The sequence below is a fragment of the Panthera tigris genome, chromosome D2 (assembly GCF_018350195.1).
Source record: "Panthera tigris isolate Pti1 chromosome D2, P.tigris_Pti1_mat1.1, whole genome shotgun sequence".
In the NCBI taxonomy this organism is placed as follows: Eukaryota; Metazoa; Chordata; class Mammalia; order Carnivora; family Felidae; genus Panthera; species Panthera tigris.
In genome coordinates, this window is record NC_056670.1 from 53705039 (window position 1) to 53722312 (window position 17274).

At 38.0% G+C, this 17274-nt stretch overlaps 1 protein-coding gene across 6 annotated transcripts in view; it reads left to right on the forward strand.

Annotated features, from left to right (window-relative positions):
• TBC1D12 (TBC1 domain family member 12) overlaps positions 1–17274 on the forward strand; it is a 98232-nt gene that overhangs the window by 46774 nt on the left and 34184 nt on the right. For all 6 annotated transcript variants that reach the window (XR_006209017.1, XM_042960214.1, XM_042960217.1 and 3 more), the window contains one exon: positions 12752–12867. Coding sequence is in view for 1 of the 6 variants with exons in the window: in XM_042960214.1 (XP_042816148.1) it covers positions 12752–12867 (116 nt within the window). In the remaining 5 variants the exon portion in view is untranslated. The remainder of the gene's footprint in view (positions 1–12751; positions 12868–17274) is intronic.

Consider the following 17274-nt stretch of genomic DNA (forward strand, 5'->3'; position numbering starts at 1 on the left):
AGCTGTCAGGACAGAGCCTGACGTGGGGCTCGAACTCGCGGACTGCGAGATCACGACCGGAGCCGAAGTCGGACGCTTAACCGACTGAGCCACCCAGGCGCCCCGAAGCTATAAATTTTATTCTAACCTTGCTTTAACTGTGTTCCACAGGTTTCATTATTTTCATTTTTCATTCCATTTAAAATGTTTTCTCTTTCTGTTATTTATTTTACTAATGATTATTTAGAAGTGTTTTTTTTAATTTTCAGGTTTTTCAGAATTTGCCAGAAAAGTTTCTATAAATGATTTTTAATTTAATTCCATTATGGTCATAAAATATACATTATGCAGTTACAGTCCTTTTCAATTTGAGACTTGTTTTTTTTTTTTTTTTTTACTTTTTTCCCCCAATGTTTATTTTTGAGAGACAGAGTATGAGTGGGGGAGGGGCAGAGAAGGAGACACAGAATCCGAAGCAGACTCCAGGCTCTGAGCTGTCAGCACAGAGCCCGATGTGGCGCTTGAAACCGCAAACCATGAGATCATGACCTGAGCTGAAGTCAGATGCTCAACCCAACTGAGCCACCCAGGCACACTGAGACTTGTTTTATGCCCAGGACATAGCTTGTCTTAGTGAATATTCCTTGTGCACTTGAGAAGATTGTGTATTCTGAAGACGCTGCGGGAGCATTCTATAAATGTCAGTTAGGTCATGTTGGAAGATAGTGTTGTTTGAGGGGCGCCTGGGTGGCTCAGTCGGTTAAGCACCCGACTTCAGCTCAGGTCATGATTTCGCGGTCTGTGAGTTCGAGCCCCGTGTCGGGCTCTGTGCCCAACAGCTCAGAGCCTGGAGCCTGCTTCAGATTCTGTCTCCCTCTCTCTCTGACCCTCCCCTGTTCATGCTGTGTAGCTCTCTGTCTCAAAAATAAACAAACATTAAAAAAAAAAAAAAAGATAGTGTTGTTTGAGTCCTGTATAATTTTGCTGATTTTGTTTGTTCTATGAATTACTGAGACAGTAGTAATAAAATCTCCACCATAATCTACTTCTCCGTTTCTCCTTTTGCTCCATGTGTTTTGAAGCTTTGTTTTTGTCTTCTTGCTGAATCAACCTATTAAATTTTTGTCTGACTTTGGCCACTGCAGCTTGCTTTCAGTTAGTGTTTGCATGATATTTGTTTTTCTATCCTTTTTCTTTTTATTGATCTTTATATTTAAAGTGGGTTTCTTATATAACATATATTTAAATCTTTTGTATACTGTTTGGTAAGTTTTGCTTTTTATAAATGAATGTCATTTAATGTCGTTATCGATGTGACTCTTTTTTGAATTTACCATTTTGCTATTTCTTTTCAAATCGTTCCATCTGGTCTTTGTTTCTTTTTTTCTTTTTTCCTGCCTTCTTTTGGATTAAGTGAGTATTTTTAGTACTCCATTTTCTTTCCATTAGTTTATTACATATACTTTTGTTTTAGATTTTCAGTGGTTGACTTGGCAGTTCTCAAATGTTTTAATTTCACAACTCCTTTGGATTTGTAGTTATTAGTAAGACCTCAAAGACTTTTTGCTTCAGGTGATTATCAGTTCTTATACCCAAAATTAAAACTGAAATGAAGTATTTATTCATTTAAAATAATGATAATAAAGTCATTACATGGTAGTGTAAGTAACATGTTAACTCTGTTTTGCAAGTATGTTAAAACTAGTGGGAAGAGTGACATTATTTTACATTTTTTTCATATCTCTTCGAAGTCTGGTTTAATAAAGAAGGCTGGCTGCTTTCAATTTCTTGCTATATGTTATTTTAGATTACATGTGTGAAGAAATCTGGCTTCAAACAGATAATGAGACAGTGTTAAAAAACAAAATTCAGCCGATCTAATTGGCTTTATTTAAGTGATTTATGAATTGAATAGCATCCCATTCAGCAAGTAGAGGGGAACTCTGAGGAGTTGTATAAAAATGGAGGGTTTTGGGGCGCCTGGGTGGCGCAGTCGGTTAAGCGTCCGACTTCAGCCAGGTCACGATCTCGCGGTCCATGAGTTTGAGCCCCGCGTCCGGCTCTGGGCTGATGGCTCGGAGCCTGGAGCCTGTTTCCGATTCTGTGTCTCCCTCTCTCTCTGCCCCTCCCCCGTTCATGCTCTGTCTCTCTCTGTCCCAAAAATTAAAAAAAAAAAAAAAAAAAAAAAAAAAAAAAATGGAGGGTTTTTATAGGAAAGAGAGTAGTGGGTCAAGATGTTATTAGCAAAAGAAAAGAAAGGATTGTTTTAGGCCTGGTTGCCTTTCTTTAGGGAAGAAAGACCCTTAAGGGGTCTTATCATGCAGATTACTTCATCTTCCTTTAGGGGAATGGTGAGGGCCCATGTGACAGATTACCTCTTTGGTGCTGAGCAGAAAATTCCTGACCAATTATACTAAGTTTCTGGGGCAGGTGGAAACGGTAGTCAGGTTAGGTCAAGTCATTGAGTGGCCTAAGTGACTCCATTTTGGGCCTGTGGTTTTCTTTTTAACAACTGTAAAGGGAGGAGCATTTTAATAGCCTTTTCAGATAATTGTGGATATTCTTTGGTACATTCAGACTCATCAAGTGGTAGTTTCTTAAAGGTAAGTTATATTGTGGAACCTGAAACTTTATAACTCTGTTACATTAAAATCCATTGGTCTCTCTTGCACTTTGGATGTTTTTCTCTGTATGTGGTTTCATAATATCACACATTGATCATTTGGAAGATACTGGTTTACTATATTGCAGATCATTTCAATGTTGTAACATTTTCTTATACAGTTTTTAACAATTACAGTAATATCACCACCGATTTCATCTGAAAATTTTATTGGAAACTGTCAAACAGATGGTGGCATTTACAGGTTTTGCAGAATTTTAGTTTGACTTGAAAGGTTGACTTATATTGTTGGCAATAATTACTTTCAGTTGCTTTCCTTGAAATCACTAGATCACTTTATCCTTTTTTGTTTGTTTTAATAAACTTTATGTCGGAATTGCTTTAGATTTATAGAAGGTTGAGAAGAAAGTACAGAGAATTCCTATATAGTCATTAATTTTTCATTAATGCTAATATTACTTGCATTATTCTGGACTTTTGTCAAAACTAAGAAACTAACATTGGTATACTGCTGTTAACTGAACTCCAGACTTCATTTGGATTTCACCAGTTTTTCTACTTATGTCCTTTTACTGTTTCAGGATCCAATTCAGAATACTACATTGTATTTTGTTATAACGTTTCTATGTCTTTTTGCCCTTTGACAGTTTCTCAATCTTTCCTTGTTTTTATGCCCTTGACGCTTTTGAGAGGTCAGATATTTTCATGTATGTTGCTAAAAGAAAAACTCCACTATTTTTTCTCTACCCTCAATATTTCTGACACCAACTGTGTAGAATTTTTCCCCTATTCTGACCAATTTTTTGATGCCGGCTGGGTGTCTTACAATTCAGTTCAATTCTGACACTATTTACGTGGAGTGAGGGTCAGATTCCACAGGTTAAGAGCTCAGCCCTACAAGACAGCCTCTCACTTTTTTTTTTATTAAAAATTTTTTAATGTTTTCATTTATTTTAGAGAGAGAGAGAGACAGAGTGTGAGTGGGAGAGGGGCAGAGAGAGACAGACACAGAATCTGAAGCAGGCTCCAGGCTCTGAGCTGTCAGCATAGAGCCCGACGCAGGGCTTGAACTCACAAGTGGTGAGATCATAACCTGAGCTGAAGTTGGATGCTCAACTGACTGAGCCACCCAGGTGCCCCTTTTTAAAATTTTTTTTAATGTTTATTTTTGAGAGAGAGACAGACAGCCGGAGTTGGGGGAGGGGGGGGAGGGGTAACGGGACAGAGAGGGAAATACAGAATCCGAAGCAGGCTCCAGGCTCTGAGCTGACAGCACAGAGCCTGACATGTTACAGAAACTGGTCTGGATCACCAAGCAGAAGAAGCAAGAGACACTAGGAGATCTTGGAAGGCAGGAGATTTATTTTATACTGGTGGGCTCAGAGGAGATTACTCTCCAGAGGTCTGAGCCTCGAGCATAAGCAGAGGGGACAATATTCGGTCTGTTCTAGCCTGGCAAGCAGGGTGGGAAGAAAAACCCAGTAGTAAGAAAAACCCGGAAGGGGAGTCTTCAGGCAGGGACTGGAATTCCCCTATCAGTCTTGTCAGCCATCTTATAACAGATTTTTCTCTATCAGTGTGGGGCTGAAACTCACGAACTTTGAGATCATGACCTGAGTCGAAGTCAGATGCTTAATTGACCGAGCCACCCAGGCGCCCCAACTGCCTCCCAGTTCTGAAGCCAATTGCAAGTTCAGGCTTCTAGTACTTCTGACCAAAGAACTATAAATTGCAGACTCCCAGGATTCCTTCCTTGGGTTTGATAATTTGCTAGAATGACTCACAGAACTCAGGAAAACAGATTACTTACTAAGATTGCCAGTTTATTATAAAAGGATACAACTCATGAATAATCATATGAAAGAGATACATAGAGCAAGGTATATGGAAGGGGCATGGAGCATCCATGACCTCTCCAGGTGCATCACTTCCTACATGCCCGTATGTTCACTAACACAGAAACACTCTGAGCCGTTTGTTAGAGTTTTGGGGGGAGTCTTCATTGTGTAGGCATAATGGAGTGAATCATTGGTCATTAGTGATTGACTCAACCTCCAGCACCTCTCCCCTCTCCAGAGATGGGGGGTGGGGAGGGGGCTGAAAGTTCTAACCCTGTCAGTACTTGGTCTCCCTGATAACCAGCTCTGATCCTGAGGATATCCAGGAGACTTCAGTTATCACCTCATTAGCATACTAAAAGCCACTTTTTTAGGAGATTGCAAGGGCTTTAGGAGCTGTGTGCCAGGAAACAGACTAAATATATGTGTTTATTATGTCACGTCTACAGTTTGGGTTTGTTTGATGATTTCCCCATGACTTGACTGGGGTTATGTTTTTTGTTTGTTTGTTTGTTTGTTTTGGAGGAATACCATGGAGATGAAGTGCCTACTTTATACAAATTTGAGGAAATGTCTACCAGATACTCAATTCTGAATAACTATACTTGCTATCAGTTTTTCTTTTAATTAAAAATAGTGCCCATAATAAAAGAGGTTTGTCCAGTTTGTCACTCAAATAACTGGACAAATGCTTTTTCTCTAGACAACCATTGTACTTCGTGTGCAGCAGAAGTTCCTTATGTGTATGTCTCCTTTTATCACATAGAATATTAAAGAGATGTTAATTATATTAAACCTTGACCTATAATAAGTGATATTTACTGTTTAATCATAGACATTCTTAAACTGGCCAGACCTACTCTATTCCCCTTTAGTTTTTTAACTTTGAGTGCATGCCGCAGAGAATACAGTGATTAGTAGTACAGTTTCGTGCCATTGCCTTGATTTGTGCTAGTTATATTTAACATTGCTTTAGCACCATTAGAGCTCATGTTAGTACGTTGACAAACTATTAAGAATACAGATTTGACTTTACAGACTCCGTGGAAGCATCTCTGGGACATTGTTGAGAACTGATGAAGTTGGGTTTGTGATACTTTATCACAATCTACCCTCAATTTGAATACAATGTAATAACAGTATATTGCCATTCTTTCCCTTCTGATTTTTCTGCTGTAAACCCCTTAATAAATTGATAATATTTTTGCTCTAAGTAGTCATATATCCTTTAACATTTTTAAATTCTTCATGTCTTCCAAAATGTCTTATATTTTTCCATATTTACTATTTTGGTGCTTTTCATTTCTTTGTGTAAACTCATCTTTTCATATGATATATTCTTTCCCCCTTTTTAAAAAAAATGTTAGGGACGCCTGGGTGGCTCAGTCAGTTAGGCATCCAGCTTCAGCTCAGGTCATGATCTCACGGTTCGTGAGTTCGAGCCACATGTCGGCCTCTGTGCTGACAGCTCAGAGCCTGGAGCCTGCTTTGGATTCTGTGTCTCCCTCTCTCTCTGCCCCTTCCCTGCTCAAGCTTTGTCTCTCTTTCCTTCAAAATTAAATAAACATTAAAAAAAATTTTTAAATGTTTGTTTATTTTGAGAGAGAGCAAGAGAGCATGAGCAGGGGAGGGGCAGAGAGAGAGGGAGAGAGAGAACCCCAAGCAGGCTCCTGCATTGTCAGCGTGGAGCCCAACTTGGGGCTTGATTCCATAATCGTGAGATCATGACCTAAGGCAAAACCAAGAGTTGGATGTTTAACCCACTAAGTCACCACCCAGGCACCCCTGAAAAATGCCCTTTAAAATATCTTCTAGTTCAGGTCTACTGATCTCAGATTCTGGGGTTTTGTTTGTTTGAAAAAAATGTTAATATGCGTGCGCGCTCTCTCTCTCTCTCTCTCTCTCTCTCTCTCTCTCTCTCTCTCTTTTTTTTTTTTTTTTTTTTAAGTAAACTCTGCCCAGTGTGGGGCTTGAACTCAGGACACCAAGAATAAGAGTCACATGCTCTACCAGCTGAGCCTGCTGGGCTCCCTATGCTACACTTTCATTTTTGAAAGATCTTTTCTCTTGGTATAGAATTCTAAGTCAGCACGGTTCACCCCCCCCCCCCGTTGTTTTATTATTTTTTTTCTTTCAGCATTTAAAGATTTGTCCATTCTCTTCTGACTTGCATAGTTTCAGATGGGTGTGAATATTTAGGTCTCTCCTAAATGGCCTGTGTATTCAGTGATGACTTCACATTTTGGTTGGTGGGAATATGAATACTTCTCATCCCTGAATGAGCTCTGGGGGACTGTTTTGCTTACTGTTCCCAGGTAATTGTTCTTTCCCCAATAGTTGTTTTTTTCCCAGACTTGTGTTTGGCCTTACCATATGTACAGGTTAGTATTCAGGTGAAGACTCAACAGGACTCCTATACAGATTCTGAGTTCTTTCTCAGTGGAGTGTTTTCTTTTCTGCTATTCTGGCACACAAACTTCGGCCTCCTTCAGCTGTTCTAAACTAACAGCCAGTTTTTGTTTGAATTTTCCCTTTCTGTACTGATGTCCAGAATAGCCTTCATGCACAATGGGGTGATCATTAAGCTTGCCTTGTTTCCCCTTTGTCAGGGATTGTCACAAAGGTTGTTTTCACCAAGAAAGTTGGTATGAATTACCTAGTCCACCAAAGGGGAATCTACCTATGTTTCTGAAGAATTGGCCAACGTTGTGTTGGTATGTGTGTATAATTTTTAGGAATATAGATGTAAGTAAAATGCTTATTTAAATTTCTAATTACATATTCAAATCACATAGTATATAAAATAGTGTATTAAGAAATAGTGCTTTGGGGTTACCTGGTGGCTCAGTTGGTTAAGCATGTGACTTTGGTTTCGGCTCAGGTCATGAGCTCCTGGTTTGTGAGACTGAGCCCGGCATTCTTTATTGTCACCACGGATTTGCTCTCTCCTCTCTCTCTCTCTCTGCTCCTCCTGCACGCACATGCTCTCTTTCTCTCAAACTTAAAAGAAAGAAATAGTGCTTTTTTATTCAAAACTGTTGTATACATCTTTGACATCAATATGTTCAGCATCACTGTGACCAGTTTTGAAGTCTCTAACCCCAGAGCACATTACTTTCACTCTTGTTCAAGGTATAGAAGATACAGTGCTTTTTGATTCTATGTATTATCATCTTATGAGAAATTTTGTCTCAAGTCTTAAATTTCCAAATGCATTACATTTTTTCTTTTATTTGTTCCATAGCTATAAAATTATCATCTCTGCAACAAAGTCTCTTAGTATGTTGCTTTTTAAGGTTATGTTTAAAGGCTCTTTACGGTAGTTTGCAGTTGGATGGTTATACCTCCAGAAATCCTTACTTTACATTCAGTTTCTTCTACTCCAGTTAAGCAAACAACAAAACTCGCTGATCAACAGGTGACCTTCCAGATTAGCATTGATTGAGGTAACTTCAGGATAATGTGTCTTCTCCAAATTGTACTTTGCTGTTCAAAATTAATAGAAAGCACCTATAATATGAGAGATGTTTATTAGCAAATATGCTACCTGTTTTCTGAGAGATTATTTTGTGGAAAAACATCTTTTCTCTTTATGTGTATAGAGTATCTCCATACCTTGGAATTGTAAGACAGTTTTTCTACTTTACATTCATGGAAATAACAGCAATTAAGTACCATCTTTTGATCAGGCTTAGAATTTATTGCTTGTCTGATGCAAATTTTTTGTAGTAGCAGAATAAATTATTCTACAGATATTTGCCTGCCTGCCCTCAGCATTAGTTCACCTACTGTTCTAGTTACTGCAGTTAAACATATTGCATAGGACAGATTTTTTTGAGTGAAAAACAAAGAACAAATTAAATGATAAAAATAATAAATAGGCTTCATTACAACATCCCATAGAAATACATTGCATATATTAAATATTTCTTTTCTCATATTTGGCAACTACTCATAAAATAGGTCAGTTAAAACTGATTTTTTTTTGACAGAAAATGAGGCAGAGTCTTAACAGTATTTTCAGACAGTGGATGTACTGTAGATAGCATTATTTACATGATTTCCTTGGACTATGATATTTCCAGTTGCTCTTTAATATTGTAAAATTCCTTTATAGCCTCTAAAATTACCAGTGCTTAGCTCATTATTAAACTTTTGTTGAAGAAACATATGGGGAATTTTTACGACATGATACACGTGGAATTAAAGTGAATTCCATCCATGATATATTGTTTCAACTACTTTTCCATCATGTGAGCACTGTGACTGCCTACTGCCCTGGACTCAAGAGTTACTTGAGAGTCATGTGATCTGCCTCAGCTACAGGCTCTGATGGACTCATTGATGAGGTTTATTTCTCAGGTCACTGATGCTTGTGGAGTGAGATATTTACTGAGAACTTCCAAGAAGTTCTCTTTTCTGAGAGTTACTAGAAGAGCAGCTGAGGGATCTTTGAAAGTTACATCATAAGGATGTGACAACTGGCATTGCTGCATTCATTTCTGTGAGCAGCAAGCCAGCCAGCCTCTCGATGAAGCCCACACTCAGAGGACATGGCTGAGAGACTGGCAGAACCTCTTGGTCAAAGACCAAAGTTAGCTAAGTGTGTGGAATATTCAGTGCTGTGATCTGATAAATTTACCTACGTCTGTTTGAGTTGGGTTTTTGTTATATGTGATTGAAAAAAAAAAACCTAACTAAAGGATATCATCATGTGATCAATTTTGAAAGTACTGATGCTTATTAATATTTTACTATTTCTAATATAATTTGTAACTTTAATCACATTAGAGTAGCATTTTTAGTTCAACTCAAATTAATATTTGAGTCATTCGGGTCTATAAATCTATGCTGTTTTAATTTAGGGCCGGATTGATACTGTGTTTCTAAGGTTTTTTTGTTCATAACCCTCTAGAATCAAAGCATTTTTATGCTAAGGATGTCTGATGGGAAATGCAAGACCTACAACTTCTTTCTTGTGAAAAATTCTTGAATGACAATTGTGTATAAAGCTCATTTGTAAGGTAGATACATAGATGATATTTAGGTACCTCTTTTTGTGTCACCTTTTATATTAAATGTGTACTTATTCGGTTAATTTTTAATGGCTTTAGGGGTACCTGACTGCCTCAGTCAGTAGAGCATGCAGCTCTTGGGCTTGGGGTTCTGAGTTCAGGCCCCACATTGGCCATAGAGCCTACTTTAAAAAAAATAAGAAAGAAGGTAGGCTTTACCTAGACTTTCAGTGGCTCTCCATTTTGCTTATGAATTCCAAATATTTATATGAATGGAAAATTCCATAATTTAGCCTACATGTTTCCAGCCTTATTTCTCATCCTTTTCCATATTCAGTGAAATTAATGTGTTTCCCTGATCTGTGCCTTTGCTTCCCCACCCCTTCCCTCTGACTTGTTCTTCCCAGTCCTTTCTGCCTGTGGAATTAATACCCATCATTTTTGCCCCAGTTCTGATCCTACCTCTTCAGTAAAATCTTTGTCCATTATCGACCATGACTGTAAATGATCTCTCTTACAAAATACTTTATTTCTTCTTGTAAGAAAATTCAGATAATACTGAATATGTTAAAGTAAAACAAATCTCCTTCATTCCTAGTCCCGTCCTCCATAGGAGAACCTCCTCATAGTTCAGATCCCTTGATGTTTTTTTAATGTATATTTAAGCATATGTGACATAGTTATCACTTCTTTTTTAAAAATGTTTTAAATTTATTTTTGAGAGAGAGAAAGAGAGAGCTGGGGAGGGGCATAGATGTGGGGGACAGGAGATTCAAAGCGGGCTCTTCACTGACAGCAGCGAGCCCAGTGTGGGACTGGAACCCACGAACCGTGAGATCATGACCTGAGCTGAAGTCGGATGTTCAACCGACTCAGCCACCCAGGCACCCCAATTATCACTTCTTTTGACTACCATATTGGAGAGCACAATTCTAGAGGCTTAATAATATTAAACTTTGATTTTTCTTTTGACAAGAATATTTCATATTGCATCATAACAGGAGACACCAACTGGTGTCTTCTTGTGATGTTTAGTTGAATCAGTGATATAGTGTCAGCTTGATCTATCCACTTTTAAAATCCCCATTATTCTCTCACTGAATGATTTTATCTAATTCTTTTAAATTGTTAGAGACAGCAACTTGACTGTTAATGTAGTAAGGTAATAGATTGTTAGAAAGCCAGGCTCTGGAGGTACGCAGTCTGCCATTTATGACCTTAAGCAAGTCTGTGTGTCTTTGTGCCTTAGTTTCCTCTGTTGTGAGTTAAGTGCTTCACAGGTTTATTTCAAGGATCAAATGTGTTAAATGTTTAAAGCATTTATTTGGGAAATACTTCATTGGATGATATTCATTGTATTCTGTCTGGCAATGAGACCAGGTCACATTGTAGGAAAACAGAGTGCCATTTAAATGATTAAAGAAACCTCATGTATGTCTAGCATCTATGATTTTTAATAAGAAAAACATTAGCAATAAGGGGGATTTGTTATATTTGAGTTTGTAATAAAGAAAAGAAACATTGATCATGGAGCGCCTGGGTGGCTCAGTCTGCTAAGCATCTGACTCTTGATTTCAGGTCATGTCATGATCTCACGGTTTGTGTGTGAGTTCCAGCCCTGAGTTGGACTCTGCGCTGGTAGCCCGGAGACCACTTCGGATTGTTTCTCTCTCTGCCTCTCTCTCTGCCCCTCCCCTGCTGGTGCGCGCACGCTCTCTCTCTCAAAAAAAAAAATCAACATTAGAAAAGATTTTTAAAGAAACATTTAAAATAAAAAAATATTGATCATAATTACATATATATCCTAGATGTTAGGAAAGAAAATTTATGAAAAAGAAAAATGACGTTTTGACTCTCTGAAAGCGGTATAGTTCTTTGGGATGGGAGTTAATAAAAAGGGCATACAGAGTGTTAAATAACTTGAGAAAGAAGTCTCTAAAAATCCAGCATAATTATCCGAAGGAGCTCTCAGATTAACAGAGCATAGATTTATTAGATGGAAGGGGAGATGCAGAACTAAAGAATTATAAAATAATAATATAAACCTTTATAAACACTGGCAGTAACCGTAAAGTAAACTGGAGTTTATAGAAAATGATTAAGACAGCATAAATTTTTTAAAAATATCTCAAATTAGAAGATTAAGCTTCAATAAGACCATCACATTTTTAAGAAAGGTAGAACCATCAGTTTATTATTTTACAACTGTTTGATTTGGTAGGGGAAAATAGAAGTTGGAAAAGATAATACAAAAAGAATTGTAGGCCATGGTAGGAAAACAGGCAGTAAGTGAAACACTTGATCACTTTAAGTGCATTTCATTTTCGTCATTTAAATTAATGTTTTCTCTAGCTGCCAGTAAAGACTTGCAGATCTACTCATGAAATTGTGTGTTATCTTTGAGAATTTCATTAAAATTGTATTTGTTATCTGGAGATGATCAAATCTAGATCGATTTGTTTTTATTTACTTATATTTTTAGAAAGGAGAAAATGTGGATTCTGGAAATTATAATCCTGTAAGCTTGTTATTGTTCTTTGTTAAATTTCTAGAAATAATTTCAGTATAAATCTGTGAACATTTATGAAAAAATGCTCAACTGTAGAAATACAAAGGTGTCCACCAAGAACATGTCAAATTAATTTCAGTTGTTTTTTGAATGGTAGGATCATCAGTTCAGATGAATTAGAAAAATACCATAATAATAGTGTCTTAATTTTAATTATGTATTTGACAATCTTTTGCCATATTTTTAGATAATATATGATGGTAAATTGCTGTTTAAATTTAGAGTAATAGGTAGATTTATAGTATTTAGATTCAAAGTAGGTCGAAATTGAAAACCAGTATTTGGTTACAGGTTCAGTGTTACTTTTGAGAGAGATCTTCAAAGCATTACAATAGGATTATCTATATCTTGTGTCAACATTTCCATTATTGAGCTGGCTGAAGGTTTAGAAAGTAGGTTTATCTGATTGTAGATTATTCAAAGCTGGACTTGGGTAGCTGATACCATAGAAGGCACCCTAAAGCCTTCCCTCATTAACATAGTGCATTTGTATCTTCCCTGTCTCTTAACATACTTTGATACTTTATATGTAATATAAACTCATGATTTAGTTTGCTTCAGGGAAAAAAGTGACTTTTTTTTTGGTCTGCCTGATATTTTTACCAAATTAATGTATGAATTCAATATATTTTTTACAACAGTATAACATTCTTAATGATACAGATTTAATAATACAAACTGAAAATTGGAAAAGACTCTGCATAAAGTATATTTTAATCTCTTCTAGGAGTATGAAGCACGAACAGGGAGGACCTGTAAACCACCACCTCAGTCTTCAAGACGTAAGAATTTTGAATTTGAACCACTTTCTACCACCGCCCTGATTCTTGAGGATCGACCATCGTAAGTATTATGGTGGTCATCAGGCACACTGTTTATATTTTAAACTTCAATTTAATTTTGCTTACTATTTCACACAAAATGTAAGAATTGAATACAGAAATGGCTTTAAGAAGATTTTAAAAATCTCAGTCATGTATCCTAAAACTAATAAGGAAGAATATATTATTGATGTGCAAACTTTATACATATTTTCTAGAAGTATCTATAAGCCAATGAATGAAACATAAATCTTAGATGGCTTTTTATATCTATTCTTACTTCAACCCTCCTGCCTTATCTTAACAAGATAAGGCATTTATTTTTCCTTTCTTGCCATTTAATAGGTACTTAAGATGTATTGGTCTTTGCCTTTTGGACAAATTTTGAAATTTGGGAGCTTGAAATAATAACTACTGATTTGTCAACTAGTTAGTTTACTATCATTAAGAATATATTCTTGAAGCGCCTGGGTGGCTCACTTGGTTAAACGTCCGACTCTTGATTTCAGCTCAGGTCATGATCTTGCGGTTCATGGGATCGAGCCTCTCATCAAGCTTTGTGCTGACAGCGTGGAGCCTGCTTGGGATTCTCTCTGTCCCCCCTCAACCCCTCCTCTGTGCACACGTGCACCTTCTCTCGCTCTCAAAATAAAGAAAAGCTTTAAAAAGAAGAATATGTTATTTTTTATTATTTTGTTTTTGAGAAAGAGACAGCTCAAGTGGGTAAGGGGCAGAGAGAGGGGGACAGAAGATCCAAAGTGGGCTCTGCACTGATAGGAGCAGGCTCCATGCGGGGCTCAAATGCACGAGCAATGAGATCATGACCTGAGCTGAACTCATATGCTCAACCGACTGAGCCACCCAGGTGCCCCAAAGAATAGAAATACCCAACAAAACCAATTTAAATTCTTCCCTTCCCTTTTTCTGCCCTTCCCATCTCAGCCTTCCACAAAGCTGCTGTTCTTTAAAACACTGTCTCTGATTTGTTATCATACAAAACACACCTTCCCTAAAGCAAGACCCCTTGGTTCTTAACTTCTTCCCCCTTCTTGGGCTCTCTGGATCTACTCTTTTTCTTCTAGACTTCTCTTTCCTTCCAGTGTAAAAAATTCCTAACCTGTCTTGTCATTTTCCTGATCTGCGCCTTTTTCCACCCATTATCATGGGGAGCATAATAAAAGAATCTGGGGCCAAACAGGCAGAGGTTGAATTGAATATTTTTTAGACATTCTGAGAGAAGAAAGGTTGGATGTAAGTACATTATTATTTTTTTTTATTCTTGTTACATTCCTTCATATTAAAGAAAGTGTGATCATGACACTCCTTTTTAAGGATTTGCTGAATATGTTCATATATCATTTTTCCATTGGTTTAAAAAAAAAAAAAAAGCTTTTTAGCGGCACCTGACTGGCTCAGTAAGAGGAGTATCCTACTCTTGATCTTAGGGTCATGAGTTCTAGCCCCATGTTGGGTGTGGAGCCTACTTTAAAAAAAAATTAAGGGTTGCCTGGGTGGCTCAGTCAGTTAAGGGTCAAACTCTAGATTTCAGCTCAGGTCATGATCTCGTGATTTGTGAGTTTGGACCCCGCATCAGGCTCTGTGCTGACAGTGTGGAGCCTGCTTGGGATTTTCTCTTTCTCCCTCTCCCTCTCCCTCTCCCTCTCCCTCTCCCTCTCCCTCTCCCTCTCCCTCTCCCTCTCCCTCTCCCTCTCCCTCTCCCTCTCCCTGCCTCTCCCCCACGCATGCTCACTCTCATATTCTCTCCCTCTCTCTTTCTCTCTCTCAAATAAACTTTAAATTTTAAAGAGTTTTTCAGAAATTCAGTTATGAGAACATGTCAAAGTTTCATTTCAGTCTTGCTGCCAGGGAGGAGAATTAACCAGGCCAATTCAAAGAGTGGTCAGATAAGCAAGAAGAGAATACCTGGTTAAAGATTTTCAGACTCTTGACGCTGAGCAGGTAGATAACTGCATTTGGAAGAGTGTTCTTAAACTTGTTAAAATTCATCCAAAATGGATTAAGCTCTTTACCAGGACTGTTCATTTCTTCCCAGAAGTTCATAAAAATACCATGCAAAAAGTTGTGTTCTAGTGTTCGGGCCATATTTTTCTTTACACCACACTTTATTTACAACCAAACCTATTTCTTTAAGTCCTGCCTTCATGCCTTTGCTCATTTATTGCCCTCACTTGGGATGCAAATATCTTATTTCCACTTCTCACCTACCTAATTCTTTAAGGACTAGGATTTATCTTTTTTTTTTTTTTTGTAAGTTTGTTTATTTATTTTGAGAGCTAGAGAGAGAATACAAGCAGAGGAGGGACAGAGAAAGGGAGACTCCAAATCCCAAGCCAGCTCTGTGCTGTTAGCACAGAGCGTGATGCAGGGCTTGAACTCAAGAAGTATGAGATCATGACCTGAGCCAAGATCGAGTCAGACACTTAACTGACTGAGCCACCAGATGCCTCTAGGCTTTATCTTTTCCATTCAGTTAAGTCTTTGGCTTCAACCTTCAGTGATTTCAATATATTAAATTTTTCTTGTAACTTATATAAGGAGTTCCATGAAATTGGAACTTGAAACAGTACACTAGACAAAATAAATTTATAAGAGGATCTCAGTGTACCAAAAATGTATAAACAACTGAAAGAAATGACTTTTTTCACTGTACTCTCTGAAATTAATATATAGTTATAAATATTACAGCTTCTATGCTATTTGAGTTTGTTCATCTGTAATACAGAGATTCAAGTTGATAGCTACTGTTCCACTCAGCTCTGAGATGCTGTGATTTTTTTAAAAAAATTTTTAATGTTTATTTATTTTTAATATGAAATTTATTGTCAAATTGGTTTCCATATAACACCCAGTGCTCATCCCAACAGGTGCCCTCCTCAGTACCCATCACCCACTCTCCCCTCCCTCCCACCCCCCATCAACCCTCAGTTCTCAGTTTTTAAGAGTCTCTTATGTTTTGGCTTCCTGTTTATTTATTTTTGAGAGGCAGACAGAGCATGAGCAGGGGAGGGAGGGAGAGAGAGAGAGAGAGAGAGACCCAGAGAGAGAGAGAGAGAGAGAGACCCAGAGAGAGAGAGAGAGAGAGAGAGAAAGAGAGAGAGAGAGAGAGAGAGAGAGAGACACCCAGAATCCAAAGCAGGCTCCAGGCTCTGAGCTGTCAGCCCAGAGCCCAGTGCAGGGCTTGAACTCACAAACCATGAGATCATCACCTGAAGTGAAGTAGGATGCTTAACTGACTGAGCCACCCAGGTACCCCTGAGATATTGTGATTTAATTACAAATTTTGTTCACCTTTCTAAAATTGAAGGGGTCTTTTGGGAGAAAGTGATTTATATGAATTAACATTTATATAATCAATAAACAAAAGCTTTCCATAGTGTTAGCATATGGGAGTACCCAATCACTCATTCCTCCTTCTACTTCAGCAATTGATAAATACATCTAGAGAACCAGTGAGAATGAAAACTTTCACTTTATTGAATATAAAACCAGATGAGACTGCATGGGTGCAACCTGCATATTAAATGACAATTCTACTTTATCTCAGAATATTTGCCAGCAGATTTGAGCCAGTTCAGCCTTGCCTTCACAAGCTGAGAATTTGGAGCAGAGACTTATGTAATCTGTAGTTTTGTTCTGTTTCGGAATGCAGCCAAGTTCTGTTAAGGTGGCATCTGCAAGGGGGTGGAGAGAGGGACAGAAGTTTTCCCTCAGCATGAAATTGATGTTGGAATCTTCCTCTTTCATAGATCACAGTGATAATGGGAGGAGAGGAGGAGTTTCCCCTTGCAAAGGGAATTTGTGAATTGGTGCCACTTTTCTTTTCTTAGCTTCTGTAATTTTGCAGAAACATCCAGAATCATTGGCTGCGTAGGTTTTTATAGTTGAAACTTCTTTATGTATGAAGCAGCTATAGTATTTAATCATCTGAAGTCCTCAGATTTCAAATACAGGAATTTTCTCTCTGCCTACTCCTCCCTTAACCCACCTCATAATAAAGCCAGCCTTGGACAGGAAGGTAAGAGTATCCATATGAGCTGTGTTGATAGGAACCTCTTCTATGTTACTATTTTTTTTATAAAATTTTTTTAATGTTTATTTTTGAGAGAGAGACAGACAGAGCGTGAGCAGGGAGGGGCAGAGAGAGAGGGAGACACAGAATGTGAAGCAGGCTCCAGGCTCTGAGCTGTCAGCACAGAGCCTGACATGGGGCTCAAACTCGTGAACCGTGAGATCATGACCTGAGCCTAAGTCAGATGCTTAACTGAGCCACGCAGGCGCCCCACTCTTCTATGTTTTAAATCACTGATGCTTATGGGACTTTTTTTAAAACCACCAATGGATAGAGCTACGTCTCTTTCTCTTCTGGCTTCTTGGCTGAGTTACTATACACACAGTACCAAACAAGTGG